Source organism: Xyrauchen texanus, chromosome 14 (assembly GCF_025860055.1).
Source record: "Xyrauchen texanus isolate HMW12.3.18 chromosome 14, RBS_HiC_50CHRs, whole genome shotgun sequence".
Taxonomy (NCBI): Eukaryota; Metazoa; Chordata; class Actinopteri; order Cypriniformes; family Catostomidae; genus Xyrauchen; species Xyrauchen texanus.
In genome coordinates, this window is record NC_068289.1 from 15,372,408 (window position 1) to 15,391,714 (window position 19,307).

At 36.7% G+C, this 19,307-nt stretch overlaps 1 protein-coding gene across 1 annotated transcript in view; it reads right to left on the bottom strand.

The window, feature by feature from the left end:
* LOC127655345 (diacylglycerol kinase eta-like) overlaps positions 1-19,307 on the bottom strand; it is a 129,786-nt gene that overhangs the window by 70,518 nt on the left and 39,961 nt on the right. Inside the window, exons 3-5 of the mRNA XM_052143110.1 lie at positions 13,390-13,500; positions 11,785-11,931; positions 6,179-6,259 (exon numbers count right to left, since the gene is read on the bottom strand). Of these exons, the coding sequence (XP_051999070.1) occupies positions 6,179-6,259; positions 11,785-11,931; positions 13,390-13,500 (339 nt within the window). The remainder of the gene's footprint in view (positions 1-6,178; positions 6,260-11,784; positions 11,932-13,389; positions 13,501-19,307) is intronic.

Consider the following 19,307-nt stretch of genomic DNA (forward strand, 5'->3'; position numbering starts at 1 on the left):
AAATGGTCTTCTCTACAGACTTTTCCTAAAACTGTGCTTGGGTTTCCCAAGATACTAAAGCCTTCAATCAAAAGTCAAAGATTTCAATATGAACTCAAAGGAAAATTCTTCCAAGAACCAATTATTTGAACTCATTTTATATTTGGATATCAACAGTTGTCTCATTTGTTTCTCTTTCTATTTTTTTTAAGGGATTTTAAGAGAAATATCAGAGACAGAGACCTTTTTTTTATGTATTTTTTTGCTTAATACAATTGGAATAAAATTAATTGACTTTGTTTACCGATGGTATCTGAAAACACCAAAAAATGTGGACCATTTTCTTTACATTTTATTGTTTGTTGGTTTTTCACTTTGTTACACCTGTTGTGTTCCTGGTCCAAAATGACTGGCCTTTGGAAATAAATGGCCAGGTGTGGAGCGGAGCGGGGCGGGGCCGGGCTAGAATGTCGCACGCCCGGTCCCCATTCGGCCTGATGGCGCGCGCGAGGGATAATGGCGGACGGTGACGACGGTTCGAGAGAGAGAGAATTACGGGCATGTACATCATGTGTATGTTTATGTTTGTGCTTTTGTTTTGAGTTTAATTAAATTATTATTTATATTGACAAGCCGGTTCTCGCCTCCTCCTTGCCCATCTTAACCCCCTTACACCAGGGTTCCAAAAAGAGAAAGAAATTAGTATTCAGAAACCTGTCCAACCATCTGATGAGCACTAATGTGCATGTGTACTTGCACACATAGGGCCTCATTCATTAAACTTTCGTAATTATATAAGTTCATTTGGAGTAATTTGCGTGTAATATGGTCTTCCCGAAAATAGGGTGTGTGTGCACATCATTCACAATTATCATAATCCACACCCATGAAAATGCCATATAAAGAAGGCACCAGACTCACGATTAAAAGTAATGAAATCTTTTTTATGAATGAATTGCATTCACATCGTAAAATGTGGATTTAGCAAGCACAATAGCTTCTCAAAAAAGTGACTTACTGTCATTGCACGTTTTTGCTGTCATATGACACTCTTTTGTGAATCAAACAATTCAAGACGTCAATAAAAATTGTTTGACATGAGTGAACATTTTTTCAGTCAGTGCCAGGAGGAGGATGTCCACCACCATTAACCTTCTCTGGTTCAGTTCACAGTGCATCGCCAGCATCATTTGTGAAACTTCTCAGATACATCATGAGTGATATACTACTAACTGAAAGAATATTCAGAGAAATTAAAAGAATGCCTAAAGAAGATATTTGACCGAATATCTGTAAGATATTATAGTTTTGCAAGCTATACGACGTTGTATGTGTACGCACCTGCCCGCTGTGTTTATTTATGGATTTAACAACATTAGGATTGACCATACATTATCAACTGAATGCTCGATGCTTATACAAAATTATGAAACTTAAATTATAGAGCTCATATCAAAGTAAAACAATGTCCAACCAGTCATGTACATTTTTTCAAGAAAACTCGAGCACTTCTGCTGGAGAAATGACAAAGCAGAGTTGGGGAAAATATGTGACTTTGAAAAAAATTATTTAAGCAGTAAAGAAACATTTGTAAATAAGTATAGGCTATGGTTTAAAAGAAAAACATAGCTTTTTTCTTTTTTTTTACTAATTAATGTTGGTTTTTTAAGGTTAATTTCACTCATTTGATTGTTAGTTACTGTTTTCATTACTTGTTTAATTTCACTTCTATCAAAACATATCATTACAGTTTGTCTGAAAGAGCACAACATGTCCGGATGTCTTACGCACTATTTAAATGTGGTCATGAGTAGGTGTAAATGTTTGTTCGTACCAATTCGTTCTGGTCTTGTTTCAAGAATGAGGCCCATAGATTCCTCGGACATGTGTACACACTTATACACACATGCACAAACACAAAACCTTTGGTTTCCTAGACAAGCTCTGAAGTTTTGTTTGATTCTGACATGATGAATGCAGCAAAGGACACGGGAACACAAGGAGTTGTAGCTAATGAGGAAGACAGTGCAAGGGTTAAATAAAACTGAGAACTCAATTTAGTCTCCTGAGACATGAAATGGTAATCTATAAGCAACAGAATTAGCTTCGAGCAACAGAAAAAGCTACAAGAACCTCTGGAGAACATTTAAAAGAACAATTAGCAAGCTCCCACAGAGAATTCAATTAAAAGGTGAAGTGTGTAGTTTTCCATTAAATTCGACCGAAATCATTACCAAGGAACAGACATTATTGACTTCAGCCCAGGCTAGAAGTTACATCATGTATAGGCAATTTTTCAGTAACAAGTATGTCTTTTTGTGGTTTGACAGCTCGAATAAGACTCAAGGCTGCATATAAAGAAATTGCACAATAAATGTCACCTTTTTAAATCTTTCAGTTTGCACAATGGCAACATATTTTTGACCTGCAAACCCAACGACATTCAAATTTAAATTACGTTTAAATGTGCAAAATTACTGTAGGCATCATATGTTTTGAAGGATCAGAAATGTTCTGTTTTTACTCAAATCTGCAGATCTCCTGAAAAAAATGTCATCAGAAAAATAATTTATGCGCTTAAAAATAAAGTTGTTGTTTTTTTATGTGGTAACATAAATTTACTGGTTTATTCAAGTCAGAAATATTATTTAACACCTCTCAATCAACCTGAATACATTAGGTTACACCAACAAAGCACATTTTAAGGGTAAGATCCAGTAGAAACAGGTCCTTAAGGTAACATGTGCACACAGCAAAAATATTTTTTCAAGACATGCATTTAAAAACAAAAATATTAAAACGTGATTTATATACTTGATTGCAAGTCTTGTTTTGTGAGAAATATAATCAAATTTAGTGACATTTATGCTTAAAACAAACAAACAAAAAAAAAACTGTTTGCCAATGGGGTAAGAAAAATAAACTTAATTTAAAGGGAAAACAGGTTTATTTGGCTCACCCCATTGGCAGATTTTTTTCTTGTTTTAATCTAAGGCTATGTTCAGACGTGGTTCGGATTTTTCTCAAATCAGATTTTTTCAGGCACTAATAATTACACGTGGTGAAATCAGATTTGCGCATTAAGACATAACCAACATATCTGCATGGGTTGCTATGGTAATGACATAGGCGTACCCACGTGACGATGCTTTCAAAACAGATGCGGGGAAAATGGAGGCGCATCATCTCACTCTACAAATAAGCACCCTGTCCAGTCGTGGTGCAAAACACGTCGAAATCGGTGACTGCAGAACGGAACATCACAATATTTACCAGTCTCCTCCATCGCTGAGTTTTTCTTGTGCGACGGAGGAGACTGGTAAATATTTTGATGTTCCGTGCTGCAGTCTCCGATTTTTGACATCATCTTTGTGTGTCGTGTTAAGAGTAACGCAAAAGACCATTTGAAATCTGCAGCCAGAGTGTCCGGACTGAGACGCATCTGATAAAATCAGATTTCAATCGCGTTTGAAACCACCTCCCTATGTGGTTTGAATCAGATTCTGAAAAATCGAATTTCATGTGGTGTTTTGCTGTCCAGACTATCAAAAAACACATCTGGACATGCAAAAAATCTGATTTTTAGTGGCAGACTGAACAAAGCTTAAAATTCACAAAATTTTGTCAGATTTATCTTAAATCAGTGCACGTTTTACAGTGGGATTATTTTTATAAGTATAATGAGCATCCGTTGTATTTTCTGGCAGTGTAAGATTTCTTTAAGCGGAAAAGCGTCTCTTAAACAAGGCGGAGTGTGGCAGCTCGCACGTGCGTTGCACACAGTCCACATGAGTCTGCTCACCCATTCCACTGTTAAACAATATGCCAAATCATCCAAAACATGCTCAGTGGAGCAGTAAGATCTGGGTTGCTAAAAATAACCACACGTTCTCCTCTGAGCTTTCTTTGTCCTCCGCTTTCTATTTATAGCCATGCCTGGGGAGACAGCATGCAGTTTATAGAAAGACAGGAGCACAATGACTGCTCCTCGGCAGGTTTAATCTCAGCTGACAACTTCAGTTTGTTTACATGTTCTCACAAACACACATTCGCTCATTTCAGACTCTAGCTTGGAAAAGCACAACAACATTATTACTATGAATTTTACTAAACTGTAAAAAGAAATTGTCACTTCACCTAAAAAATGTGCTTTTTGTGGTAACATATAAATTAACTGGTTTAATTCAAGTCAAAACATATTATTTAACACGACCAATTAGTTTGCAGCAGCAAAAGTAAGGTTACTGTTAATCGAGTAGAAAAAGATCTTTAAGCTAACAATTGCATGTTCCCATTTTTTTCAGTGTGTAATTTAGGTAATAATTGGTTTGCACATTTAAGAGTTGTGTGTGATTTCTTAGTTTCAAATATTAAAGGGATATTTCACTCAAAATAAAAAAAATTCTGCCATCATTTACTCACTCTCATGTTGCTTCCTTGGAACACAAATTTCATTGCATTTTAGTTTTTTCCATTAAATGAAAGTGAATGGTGACTGAGATTAAATGCCCCGACATACTTCATATGAAATCGAAGAGCAAACAGGTGTGACATCATTTAGACAAAATCTGGCAAAAAATAATCTGTTTTTGCATTCGCTTCGGTGGTTCGTAACAGCTAGTCTGGGCGAAATTTTAGGAAATATTTTTACCGACTGCTAAATACCTTCTTACTGCCATTGGTCCACATTATCAGAAGGTGCATCCTAGAGCTCCACCTACCTTGAGGCAGCTAATTCTGTTTATGTTGTTCAGTCAATCAAGATCAGTCAACATGAACACACCAGCATGCTGTTATTAGAGAGCTGGTGCAAATGTACCTACATCTGTACGATCGTTCTCATAGAGACATTTTAGAAGAACAAGTTGTGCAATTTTGTTGTTGTTGTTCAATTAGACTATAAAAGGAATCATATCTACTCAAATACTAGGAAGTGCCCATTCACATGAGTGAAGGGGCACTCATGTGCCATCTGCAGTGAAATCCATTTACACATCTGCCCAAAGTAAAGATGATTTTTGATTAGATATCATTCTTTTGTTTTTATTCTGCACATTAACACATTTACACACTCATCTTTGTAGTAGTATCAGTGTCATCATAAATTACAATAACAGAGTGTAATCAGCGCATATTATGGCTGCGTAGTTTGTTGGCACATCATGAATTCACAATGTAAACAATACAAATTACAACTATTCTACTGCATATATATATTACTTTTAAATCATCATCTAGTGGGTAAAACAGCTTATTTTACTGACCTCATGTGAATTCTACTCCTAGAATGAGGCATAAATTCATTAACACAGTTTAATGTCACATTAGTTAATGTTTTACTGAGCGTCCTCGTCTTAAAATGTACTTTTAAACACCTCCTACAGCGGTGTGGCAGATGTCTGAATGTTTGTATACAGTATACCATTGCTCGGCAGTTTCAAACTTACTTTAACCACTGAACGAAGAATGCAGAATAACTTCTCCGGAAGTATATCAGAGCCTTAACTTTCTCCCTAACATCTTTTGTTCTACACAGAAGATATAAAGTAATTTAGGTTTGGAACGACGTGAGGGTGAGTAAATGAAAAGTGAATTTAAATCTGATCAGTTAACCTAAACATGTGCTTCATATGGTAAACAAGTTAACTGGTTTAATAAAAATATGTTTGAGAAGGCAATTCATGGCAGGTTTAAAGTAATTGTTGGCAAAAGCTGCATGTCAAATAACCGATCGAAGTGTTGCATGTTTAAAAATAAAGTGTGTAAAGTGAGGAAAATAACACAGGGTTGGAACAACACAACATGAATAAATGATGACAAAATGTTCACTTTTAAGTTGGGAGGAGCTTGTTCATCTAGGCCTGCCAATCATATCCCAAGAACATACAAGCGGCTGTCCCGCTCGCACTGGTGATCCTCCTGCCCCTATCCACATTATATTTCATAACGCCTATCCCAAATATTATTTCAAAATTGTCTTTCTATATCTTGTTTTAGTCAGATAGCCCAATCCTGTGCTCAAGCCCCTCCGTTATGGACAGAGCGGGAAATACCTTTACCTTCATGTGCTCCAGGACGATATAACCCAGTGAAGTTGTGAACTGTGATTTATATAAAGACAGCTGGGTGAATCCCAAACTAAGCATCTGTTGTATTTTCCCCTTTGTTGATGTTGTAATCCATCCAAATGTCCTCTTACCGTAAAACTGTTGTTGACATTCTTTGTGCTTGATTCGGCGACACTGGCATCTGAAAGATCCACCTCATCGAAAATGAGAGACTGTGAACAGGAAGACAGAGAAGAACGGTAAACATGGGTGATTACAGTGCCAAAACAGCACACTAACAAATATTTTTCTTAATCAGGATTCAAACAAAAAGTCCTTAAAAAGCAAAATTGCCTAAAACTTTTTTTCAAAGAATATATCTTGAATCAAGTTTATTTTTCTTCATTTTACCCCTTGACAAATTGATATTTCTTGTTTAAGCATTAAACTTTTTGTTAGATTTATGCCAATGAGGTGAGAAAAAATAAATTTAAAGAGATAGTTCACCCAACAATTAAAAATCGCTCATCATTTACTCACCCTCATGCCATGCCAGATGTGTATGAATTTCTTTCTTCTGCTGAACACAAATTCATATTTATAAAAGAATATGCAGCTATGCAACTGATTGGTGACCAAAACTTTGAAGCTCCAAAAAGCACATAAAGTCAGCATAAAAGTAATCCATAAGACTCCAGTGGTTTAATCCATCTCTTCAGAAGTGATCCAATTGGTTTGGGGTAAGAACAGACCAAAATGTAACTCCTCATTCACTGTACATCTTGTCATTGCAGTCTCTAGGCACGATCATGATTTAAAGCTCACTTGCACTTCTTAGCGCCTGAAGCTTGTGCAAAGGAAATGGAAATCATGATCACTAAGCAGACTTCAGATGTCAAGATTTATGGTGTAAAAGGAGTTACATTTTGGTGTGTTCTCATCCAAAATCAATTAGATCACTTCAGAAGACATGGATTAAAACACTGGAGTCTTACTGATTAACTTTATGCTCCATTTCTGTGCTTTTTGGAGCTTCAAAGTTTTGGTCACCATTCACTTGCACTGTATGGACCTCCTGAGCTTAAATATTCTTTTAAAAATATGAATTTGTGTTCAGCAGAAGAAGAAAGTCATACACATCTGGGATGACATGAGGGTGAGTAAATTATGAAATAATTGTTTTATTTTGGGGTGAACTATCCCTTTAAATTAAGATATATTCTCTGAAAACTTTAAAAGATGTTTAGATACTTTTACAAGACAAATTGCTGATTAAGAAAATGATTTTTTTTGCAGTGCATTTGCTTTTATTTACATCAAAGGAGATGAAAAGGAACACCTTATGCACACTATTTTCAATTGAAATGACAGAAAAATGAGCTTATTGAGATATTCCTTATCCTATGCGTTGATGTACATTATATGGATCACAAAATTAATTGCAGACATTGGGTGCATTATGTCCCTCCTCCTACTATCAATTCAGAGAGAAGGACCCTAAGGCTTGAGTCGTGATGCCGTTCACATAAGTGATCGGTGAAAGATCCCTTTCAGGAGAACTAGAAAACACATCAAGGCGACTAAACACTTTGCAAAGACATAACATGACCCATCCTGCTCTGTGATTTCACATTACTCCAGGTTTCTCGTGTAAATAGCATAAAGCAGTCCTTTCCACTGATATTCTGCATATCCTGCATAAATATAGCGATCTCAATATAAATGGAATAGCAAAATCTCTACTGGTTGACATTCAATATTTCTTCTGCCACATGGTATATACTGTACGTCATACCACTCAGCCCAAGTCATAATTATTTCCATGTATTAAATGAATTACAATAAGACGGATTATAAGGATTAAAACAGAAAAAAGCTTCCCAAGACCTTTCCATTTAGTTTCAATATAATAAATAAAGGTGACCAGGTTATGGTACTTAATCTGTTACTAGGTTAAATAAATGATGGCTGTCAGTGTGACATCATGTTTATGATCTGCAGACATGGCTGGTGTACAGCATTAAGTGCAGGCCCCTGAGCTGGGTTTGCGGATTCTGTCACAGAGCAGAGTTTCATGCAAATACAAGCACAACCCCCCTTATTTGAGAACTTAGGGCCACCAACTACCCCGTTTCTGCCTGTGAGGTCTCTGCCAAAACTGTCAGCTCTCTTTGTCACCCACACGCTTGTGCCACTCTTGAATTTAATTTAGGAGCTATGCAGAAATAGCTTGCATCACAATATGGCAGCTCCAAAGCTACAGACTATCCAACCAAATGTGTTTTAAATAGACACATGATAACAATCTGAATACATCGAGTATGTACATGGATCTGAGCATAGCTGAGTCAAATCTGTTTTTCACAGGACTAAGAGACATGAATTTGGTTATAATTTAGTTTTGAGAAAATTTGTAGTTACTGCGTTTTGTCTTTGCACAGCAGTATAATACTCTTCTTCATCAGCAGTGACTCATAATTATTCATGAGACTCCATGGCCATATCCTACGAGAATGCACTGTTACATAAAAGATTGCAAAAGTCTGGTTTGGGAAACAAAAATTTCCATAGGCAAACTGATTTTTAAAAAAACTTAAAAACTTTCAAAAACACCCAAATTGGAATATTCTCTCATCATTTACTCACCCTCATGCCATCCCAGATGCGGATGACTTTCTTTCTTCTGCTGAACACCAATGAAGATTTTCAGAAGAATATTTCAGCTCTGTAGGTCCATACAATGCAAGTGAATGGTGGCCAGAACTTTGAAGCAACAAAAAGCACATATAGGCCACATCAAAGTAATCCATATGACTCCAGTGGTTAAATCCATGTCTTCTGAACTTATATGATTGGTGTGGGTGAGAAACAGTTAAATTTGAAGTCCTTTTTTACTATAAATCTCCACTTTCACCAGCTCTTCTATGCATGTTCACGAGAGGTCTTCTTTTGTTTTGTTTTTAGTCGATTTTCCATTTTTTGTGCATATTGCCACCTACTGTGCTGTTGTGCAAATATGATTTATTTATTAATTTCCTTTCCTTTATCCCTCCATTTCTTTCTCTCTCCTCCCTGCTTAATTGCTTAATTATTAATCTGATCCAATCATATCACTTCTGAAAACATATATTAAACCACTGGTGTCGTATGGATTAGTTTTATGCTGCCTTTATGTGCTTTTTGGAACTTCAAATTTTTGGTCACCATTCACTTGCATTGTGAGGACTAACAGAGCTGAGATATTCTCCTAAAAATCTTCATTTGTGTTCTGCAGAAGAAAGAACGTCATACACATCTGGGATGGCACGAGGGTGAGTAAATTATGAGATCATTTTCATTTTTGGATGAACAATTACTTTAGTTGATAGTATATGCTCTTGTTAAAGCTATCAGTTTGGGTTATTACAACGTCATAAAAAACCCCCCAAAAAAACATGTGAGGCATGTTTAAAGTTTGTAATGGTGTGACCCATATCGGAGCTGGATTGTTTGGTGTATGGCTTAGAACTCTTTTATGAATGATTTTATTAAATCTTTATTGAAAAATAATTATGGGAAAAATACTTCCAAAACCAAAACGACTGAAAAAGTGGACATGCACAGTTGCGCTCCATTACTGCTTTAAACAGTAAGTAAATACCATACAGAAACATGAATCACTAGTGTTAGTTTGCATGGTTCATGTTGACAGAGAAATAGTTTTTCCATTAATGATCAACACCTTTGAATTGTTTGAGTGCAACAACCTTTTATTACGTGAGAGTTTCTAGATTTATGGAGATGTAGACAAGGTCACTTAAGACATGGTCTGACACTGATAGTCTCAGTATCACACACCTTCCATCCATCCTTACTCTTAGGCCACATCTATACTAATCAGTTTTCATTTGAAAACTCCGTTTTCAGTTTTGCAATGATCACGTTTACAAGCCACACATCATTTCAGGGGAAAGCAAGTACACTATAAAACATACCCCTTTATACACACCAATTAAAAATATCGACTACTGTCTACTGCCCCACGTCTGCGTATATGCTCTCAAGTGCATCGGGGGAATCCCGGAGTTTTAAATAAGAGGGAAACCTCACTATTGCAGTGCAATTCAACTGCAGATCAAGATTGAAAATTAAGAAAACAACTCTGGTAAATCTGGAAGTAAAGTAAGGAAACAGAAAATAAAATAGCAAAAATAATAGCTTCCAGGGATCCCTTGTTTGTTATTTATACAAGTGTCACAGAGAAATAACGTTGCTGTGGAGAAAGTTGCTTACTGACCAGGCCACATGTATACTGGAGTAAAGAGAAAGCTTTGAACACAATGCATGTAAACGGTAACGCCGCTATCCGGACTTTCTGGTGTCCATGTAAACTAGCTCAATGTCATTGTTTTCCAAAGTATGTGTTTATGGAAAGCGTTTTCAAATTTTTCCATGGTGGTTGGAGGAAACCACTCGTTCCAGTGGGAATGAGAGGCATAATTTTTTTAAACGGAAATCATTAGTGTGGAGTTAGCTTCAGTGTGTTAAACGAATAGTTCACCCAAAAATGAAAATTCTATCAATATTTACTCACTCTGGTGTTGCTCTAAACCCATATGACTTTATTTCTTCCATGGAACACAAAAGAATAAAACTAATTTAAGTATTCACAAGGCTTTTTCCAATATAATGAATGTAAATTGAGACTTGGCTGTAAAAAAAAAAAACATAAACCAAAGTAAATGTTGTCGTTATGACTCACATTGCACAATATTCCATGTCTTCTCAAGACGTATGATCGATTTGTGTGACAGATTTCTATTCACTGCCATCACAATTCACTTTCATTGTATTGCAAAAAGCTGAAGACTTTCAAAAAAACTCTCTGTGTGTCCATGGAAGAATAATTCATATGGGTTTGGAGCGACATTAGGGTGAGTAAATGATGAACAGAATTTTCATTTTTGGATGAACTTGAACTCTTATAACTCATTTAACAGAACAAATCACTTTCATTTGTGAATCAACATTGCAGATAATAGGCAATAGGCAAAATAATTTTTTTAGGCAAAATAGGCAAAATAATTTATCATTGCAAAGATAAAAAGGCAAAAGCACATTCATATAAAGTGCATTTGATACTTTCAACACCGATAAAGTAAAAAAAAAAAACAGACTGCAGAACTTGAGGAAATAAAAAAGACCTTCCACTGTCTACAACCTTCACAACTAATGTATTAGCATTGTTCAACACTGTGGTGAAAACTGACCCACACTGAATTGGGGAATTTCATGACACTTTAAGCATCCACTCTTCCTCTCCTATTTTGTTTAAACCATGGAATCAATGTCTGAATGCCATCCTTAACCACAAGAAGTGCTACTGAATGGGTGGAGAACATATGAATGGAGGCTAACACACTCAATGGAAGGCTCGCTTTATGGCACACAGAAACATACTGGTGGAAGCGCTGGTAAAGCATCTCCCATCAGACATGGACAATGAAATACAAGGCATGTCTCCGGGACACTCCATCCTCCTCTTCATATACCTAAACAGACAAGCAGATGCAGCAATGATGTGATGTTGCTTCAGCTCCACGACAGCAAAACTGTTCTCGCCCACTGCAGTTCCCAATTCATGCCCAATGAGGAGAACAGACACCTCAAGCAATGCCAGGCAGGCTGATGGGAAGTCGCTAATGTCATTGATGAAGGCTTTATAGATAAAGAGAGGTGGGCGTCTGCTGCCACCAAAACAGTCGCTGCTGTTGCTGACCCGAATTGCCACCAGGCCTTCTGCTGATCCACTGGCACCAAGAGAGGTCGGCGAATGACGTGCTCGGGTCCAGCAGACGGAAAGGACCCTCCAGCACACGCGGCTACGAGAGACCCGATATTGCCAGCGGGCCAAAACGCCACCCGCCTGCCATAGTGCAACCACACACACATAGAGTGATAAGACAGTAGAGATCGGCCAACATTGTTCCTTTACGGTTGATACAAATTCCAGTTATGTTTAAATGTCAATAGCTGATATGCAATTTTTATTTTGTTTTTAAGTCTATTTTTTTTTAAATATAATAATAATAATTACTAAATAATAAAAAATAAAATCAATTTTCTTATCTTTATGCAAAGTTGTTTTGATATTGTTTTAGGGTATGCCATTATATAATATCAACATTTTTGTTTCCATTTAAATGTCACAGTAATTTCTGGCATTTCTACTGGATTTTGTGTTTCAGAGTTTCAACTTGAATTTCGTCATCAGTAATTAAAGTAGTTCACCCAAAAATGAAAATTCTCTCATCGTTTACTCTCACTTTTGCCATCCCAGATGAAGCTTTGAAGCTCCAGAAAGCACATAAAGTTAGCATATAAGTAATCCATAAGACTCCAGTGGTTTAATCCATGTCTTCACAAGCGATCTAATTGATTTTGGATGAGAACACACCAAAATGTAACTCCTTATTCATAGTATATCTTGTCATTGCAGCCTCTTGGCATGATCATGATTTCAAGCTTGATACATCCGCAAAGTGCTAGATGGCACTAGGAAGTGTAATCAAGCTTGAAATCGTAATTGCCAAGGAGACTGCTGATGTCAAGATTTATGGTAGAAAAGGATTTATATTTTGGTCTGTTTTGACCCAAACCCGATTGGATCGCTTCAGAACACATTAAACCACTGGAGTCTGATGGATCGCTTTTATGCTGCCTTTTTGTGCTTTTTGGAGCTTCGAAGTTTTGGTCACCATTCACTTGCATGTATGGACCTAAAGAGCTGAAATATTCTTCTAAAAATCTTTTTTTGTGTTCAGCAGAAGAAAGAAAGTCATACACATCTGGGATGGCATGAGGGTGAGTAAAAAATGAGAATATTTTCATTTTTGGGTGAACTATCACTTTAAATTCAAATACATCAATAGAGTGCAATAAACTTTTCACTGTAGGTTGTCACTGTTGCACCACTTTAATTTTACTTAATGTAAAGAACTAGCTCACCTAAAAATTACAATTCTGTATTCATTTACTCACCCTTGTGTTGTTCCAAGTTAATTTTACTTTATTTTGTCCACGCAACACAAAAGGAGGCAGCATGTTAGAGACTGACAGCCTAAATCACCATTAACTTTCACTGCACAAAAAAAAAAAGATGCAATGAAAGTGAATGGTGCCTGAGACTAACATTCTGCTTAACATCCAATTTTGTGTTCCACAAAAGAAAAAAGAAGTCAAACGGGTTTGAAACACCATGAGGGTGAGTACATTATGACAGAATTTTATTAACTATCCCTATAAGGCGATTGCACATAAGTTTTGAATTTTAGTGTGTTGAAATATTAAATTGAAGGATAAGCCTGTATGGTAATAAACTTACCTTGGCATCCTTGGCATAGTAGAGTGTCCGTCCTCGCAATTTGAAATAGCGCTTTTTCCAGCGCTGGAAGGAGCTGGTCTGTTTGAGAAGTAGCCCTTCCTTCACGCTCGTCTGTAGAAACACAGACAAGTCATACAGAAAGTTAGGAAATATTCACACAGCACTGAGCACTGAGCACAGAACTAACCACGACTATTCCCACACCAAGTGAGCTGCCTTCCAAGACAGGATTTTTAGGCATCATAGGTGCACCCCTGATGCGAAGGCTTTTCGAAACAATATTATGCTGCACTGTCATACTTGTTTTGCCAAATACTAAGGCCGAATTACATGTACTTTACAGATGGGGGGGCATATAAGATATACATTCATTTAAGTAATATATATTATGGCTGACGGTTTAACGTGTTAATTTAGAGCAATTAATTTGATAAAAAACGAAACGCAATTAATCATGTCCCCGGACCGTAATAAGGAATATTCCTACCATATGAGCAATTCAAGCTTGAAGTACCACCTGTTTTCTGTAGGAGGCAGTAAGAGAAACTCCAGCTCTACAGAGAACAAACCAAACTCAGGCTTGCTAGAAACTATAATTATTTAATCATTCAATTTTTTATTATTGTTATTTGTGGTCCATCCTCTGCAAATAATTGTATATGTGATTTATTGCAATTAATTTTATTACAAATTTTAATCACAGTTAGGATGCTGTCTTAGAAGATAGCTGACTTTGTAGACAGTTAGGTTGCTTACTAGGTCTTTTAATTTAGGCTCTGTTCTGAAACCTATTGAGCAGTCTATGTATTGTAGGCAATGGCATCATAGGCACACTCTAGTTTCTCCCAAAAGGTATATAGCATGATTATAATGCCTTCAAAGATACCTTTTTTAGGCCAAATTCAAAGACAGCATCGTGTGTATACTTTGTGGAAAAGACAGTCCCATATTGCAGAGAGTAATGCTGATAATACATACAGTATAATACATTATATGCTTAAAAGTATTTGATTTTTTAAATGTTAAAGGGGTCACAAAGTACTCTTTTATTATTATTATTTTCCCTAGGGTGCACTTATAAATTTTGTTTCACCAAAACAGTCATAGGGCTCTATTTTCGTGAGTGCGCGAAGCACAGCGTAACGCAATATGACAGTGTGCTATTCATGCTAATTTTGTGTATAACCGTGGGTGGTTGTGTTTGCGCTACTGTGGGTGCAGGCGTATTTACTGAGGGTGTATTGTATGTAAATGAAGTGGCACAAAGCACAGTTAGCTATTTTCCTAAGAATTTGGTCGTTGTGCTAAGACGTTTCAATACCACATATTAACTCAGCGTACAGTCCAAATTCAGTTCCTGCATTTGCAATTTGGAGATTTCATGAGCAGGTGGTAATAAATTCTGAAAGTAAAGACCATCAAATTATATCCCTTCAATCGTTGTTGAAGCCATTTGTTGAAACAAAAAATTATGAGATTTGTGTTAAACTTGCTAGAGGTCCTAAAACTGATTTTGCAGACCAAATCGTAAGGCCTAGAGACATGAAACTTTGGGGAAAGGTAGTACTCATGGATTCGCCCCGATCAGCCAAAGGGAGGGACTACAGTGAACCAAAAAAAAATTATGATAATAATTAAAGAACTATTCCTAGGTCGTTCTGCTGATCTGAACCAAACTAGTTCAGAGTGCCAATATGAAAAATTATCAAAGGAAATTTTAAATTTCGATTCATCATCAAACGGTAAGACAAAACTTGCATGGGTGTGGCCACTTTTACTAAAATGGTTATGACTCATGAACGGAATGATATATGATACACATATGAGGACATTCTGAGGACACACACACACACACACAAATTGTGCCCCTCTGCCTCTTGGTGGTGCTATAATAATTCAAAACTTTAAAAAGGCTCTAACTATGGAACCCTTGGTCCAATCAACTTAAAATTTTGCATGCTGTGTTTTTTCTGAGGTGCCATCAAGGTTTTTGAGAAACATGGCCGCCATCAACACGTCAACTTTTAGCACTTTTTAGATAGGGTTAGAAAAGTCAGATCAGAACAAAACGTGGTAGGCCTATTTGTCTCTTGTCCCAAAAAAATTGGCCACCGGGAGGCACTATCAGGTTTTTCATGCATGTAATTCATTGTATATACCGCTTTGTTTCACCCAGACATACGTTATTCATACCATATGATAGATTTCCTCATTCTGAACAACTTTGCCTCAAGAAGCATTGGTGTCTATCAAATCGTTTGTTAAAAAAAAACCTGTTCAGAACCAAACCAGTGAAGAGAGATTCTCTGAAGTCCCAATACCAATAATTATTCAAAAACAGTTTGAACTTTTGATTAATCGTTGCAACAGTACGCCAAAACGTTCAAAGTGGCCGTGGCCACATTTACTTAAATGGTTATAACGCTTGAACGGAATGAGATTTTATGAAGGACGTCGATCTGAGGACACTCCTCTGCCTCTTGGTGGCGCTATAAAAGTCATGAATGTAAAAAATGCCATATGTCTGTGTTACCTAACATGATGGTTCTGAAAAATGAAGGCACTTTATCGTTGTTTTAGTTGCTAATCCATCCATCCATCCATCTTCAACCGCTTATCCGAAGTCGGGTCGCGGGGGCAGCTGCTCCAGCAGGGGGCCCCAAACTTCCCTATCCCGAGCCACATTAACCAACACTGACTGGGGGACCCCGAGGCGTTCCCAGGCCAGTGTGGAGATGTAATCTCTCCACCTAGTCCTGGGTCTTCCCCGAGGCCTCCTCCCAGCTGGACGTGCCTGAAACACCTCCCTAGGGAGGCGGCCAGGGGGCATCCTTACCAGATGCCCAAACCACCTCAACTGACTCCTTTCAACGCAAAGGAGCAGCGGCTTGGCCTGTCTAATTATTACTTAATATTGATTTCATAAAGAACCTTAATAGCTTTAACGCTGTTAATTGCTGTTTGCAGCTATATATCTATTATTTGTATTGTTACGTTTATATGTATTATTATTCGTGTATATGTACAATTTTATTTATGATTTCATTTTGACTAGTAATTTTCCACCAGTTGTTGTAGAGTGATTTTTATGTCAATGCAAAAGGGGCAGACGGAACAAATAGCAAAAATTAAACAAATTTTTTTGTGTTTCAATAAATTAATTTAATAAGAAGTGAAATGTGCCGATACAATCACTGTTTATACTAGCCATGATTTGTGTGTCAGTAGATGAAAATTATTCATATTAATTACTTAAAGCTACACTATGTAACTTTTGGCCCTCAAGTGGTTAAAAAATAAAACTGCATGCATCTTGCGAAAGAAAATATTTTTGGTTGTGTTTCGGCTCTGCTCCTCTGCGTTGTTGAATGTGGTTCAAGGCACCTGTGTACACATGAATACTGGACATCTTATCAGAGCGAATGGACAAATAAATAACGAAAGAAAGGAAAAGACAAAAACATGTCCAAAAACTTGTCATCTGAGCAGGTATGTGCTATATATTATGCTGTTTTTTTACTGATTGGAAAAATTGATGTTTTGAAATAAATGATTTTACAAATGTTAGGCAATGATCGTTAACATTAGACATAACGATTGCTAGTTGTAAAGTTTTTATAACTGCAGGAAATTCTGGCCAAATAGATCACAGTAGTAACTCTAAACTCTAAAATTTATAGATTGTAACTTTTGCCAACCAGTGTTCAACCTAATTTCAAACTCCCATGTCCTTGGCAAGCCAAGTCCTATACTAAAGGATTTATTTATACTTATTTTCTTTATAAAGAAAAATACACACGTGTGCTAGCAAGTGAAATGTTCTGTACCGATTACAGTATAATTATTGTATTTAACTAATCACACACAGATGTGTGTGCGTGTGTGTGTGTGTGTGTGTGTGTGTGATTACACAACTATACATAAACAATATAATTAAAATATCATACATGTTGAGTAACAGAAAGTCTTCTCAGGGTCACTTTTAAATTCTTTCAAATCTCAGAGTTGTAAACCTCTGAAAAGCCAAGCCGATGTTGATTCAGGTTTTACTCTGTCGCTTTCCCTTTTTGCTTGTAGTATCTGCTCTGTTCTGATTCCCTGGAGGTTTGCCATTTTGAATGATCCATGGTCAATTTTTCACGTTTGTTGTGACAACACTTTCAGCTTCATGCTTCTCCCACACCATACATGCGCTAGAGTAGCCAGAGCTTATTTTTTCTGTGTATGGATATGATGTCAACACGCATGTGCGAATGACAGCTCTAAAATATAAATCATTATTCTAGGTTTATTGGGTAAAGACATGGTTTGGAAGATGGATTTTAGTTGCACTCTCTCATTAATAATATATATATATTTTTTTTTAACAAAACATTTATTTAATAGCATTATCATCCAAATTCTGACGAGAATCATATTTTCCATGCGTATAAAAGAGGATGTCACTGTCATAGAAATATGCCTGAGATTCATCAAAGAAGCAGTTAATGCACAGAGGAATGTCATTTTCAGTTCTTCTAATTCACTGCATACAGTCCATTTACACTACCAACGTCTTATGAATGTGCAGTCTTTGTTTAAATCAATGGTCCTTAAGGGAATGGACTATATAACATGATGCACATCATCAAAAACTATATTTCAGGGTTTACACCTAACATACATTCAACATATTGAAAGTAATTGTCGCATTTTAGAAGGTGACGAGGGAGAGTCACATGATTGGCAGTTGTAAAAATCATACAAATTCGTACGATTTCATACGATTTAGACAACTTGTACAAATGCGTACAATTTCTCAGTGAGACTGTGTTGCCTATGTCCGTTTACAGACAAGATGGGTCACTTTTCTCTTGCAGTCAGCGGCAGCAGTGGAATGGAGCAGAACGAGATGCATTTTTTGAAGTTCAACTTCCACTCTTAAAACATGGCGGCCATTGCCAGAAATGCATCAAAACAGTCAAAGACGACCATATAGTACATGTTTACATAGACCAACAATTAGAAATACCACAAGAATGCATCCAGGACACGTTTATGCTCAAAATAGCAAGATACAGCACAGCATAATGAAACAGAATGAGGTTGCCGTATAACTTATAACTTCACACAGCGTACTTTAAAGGCAGAACACTGACAATGGTCAGACATCTGAACAGTGCATGTTTTAAAAAAAATAAAATAGAAATGTATAAAAACTCCCGATGGGCACAAGAAGGTGTCCTGTGTAAGTCCTCTTTGGTGTGCAGGAATAGTAGGCTTATCTGTCCTACTCTCTCTTCAGCTTACCAACAGAGCACAGTAGGCGAGCCAAAGGTGCGATGTTGTAAAAGTAGGATCTTTCTTTGGAGGCAGTCATGCATTAATAAAGGCCCCTGTGTGACATAGAAAAGTCGTGAAAATAGAGAGTGAGATGTTTTTGTAGCTTGGTTTCATTAAATGCTCTTTTTGCATTGGGGAGGAAGTTTTGAGTTCTGAAACTTGCTGTATGTTTTCACAGAACTATTAACTCGTAAATGTCAAAAGTTAAGGAAAATGTTATTTCTCATGTCATGACCCCTATAAAATTGAATTAAAAATGTACTATTTTACCCAATATTTGTGTGAGCGATGCATTTTTAGGCCTGTTAGAGTGTTATGTTGTTAGCTTAGCTACATGCTAATGGGACTCTCTAAACTGACAACAGTAAATCGATACCTTCAAAGATATAGCTCCGCCCCAGAATAATGTCATTGAATGAGCTGGTTGAGATGGTCAAACAAAGGACCAAGTGTATACAATTTTGAGGAAATTATCATGCCAATGGCTTCATTGTTGACTCTGCATAATAACCTGTGATAGGATAAAGTATTTTTATGTCCAAACAAAACTTTAACAAAACTACAACATAAAAAATATTTTCTCTTCATATCAGAGC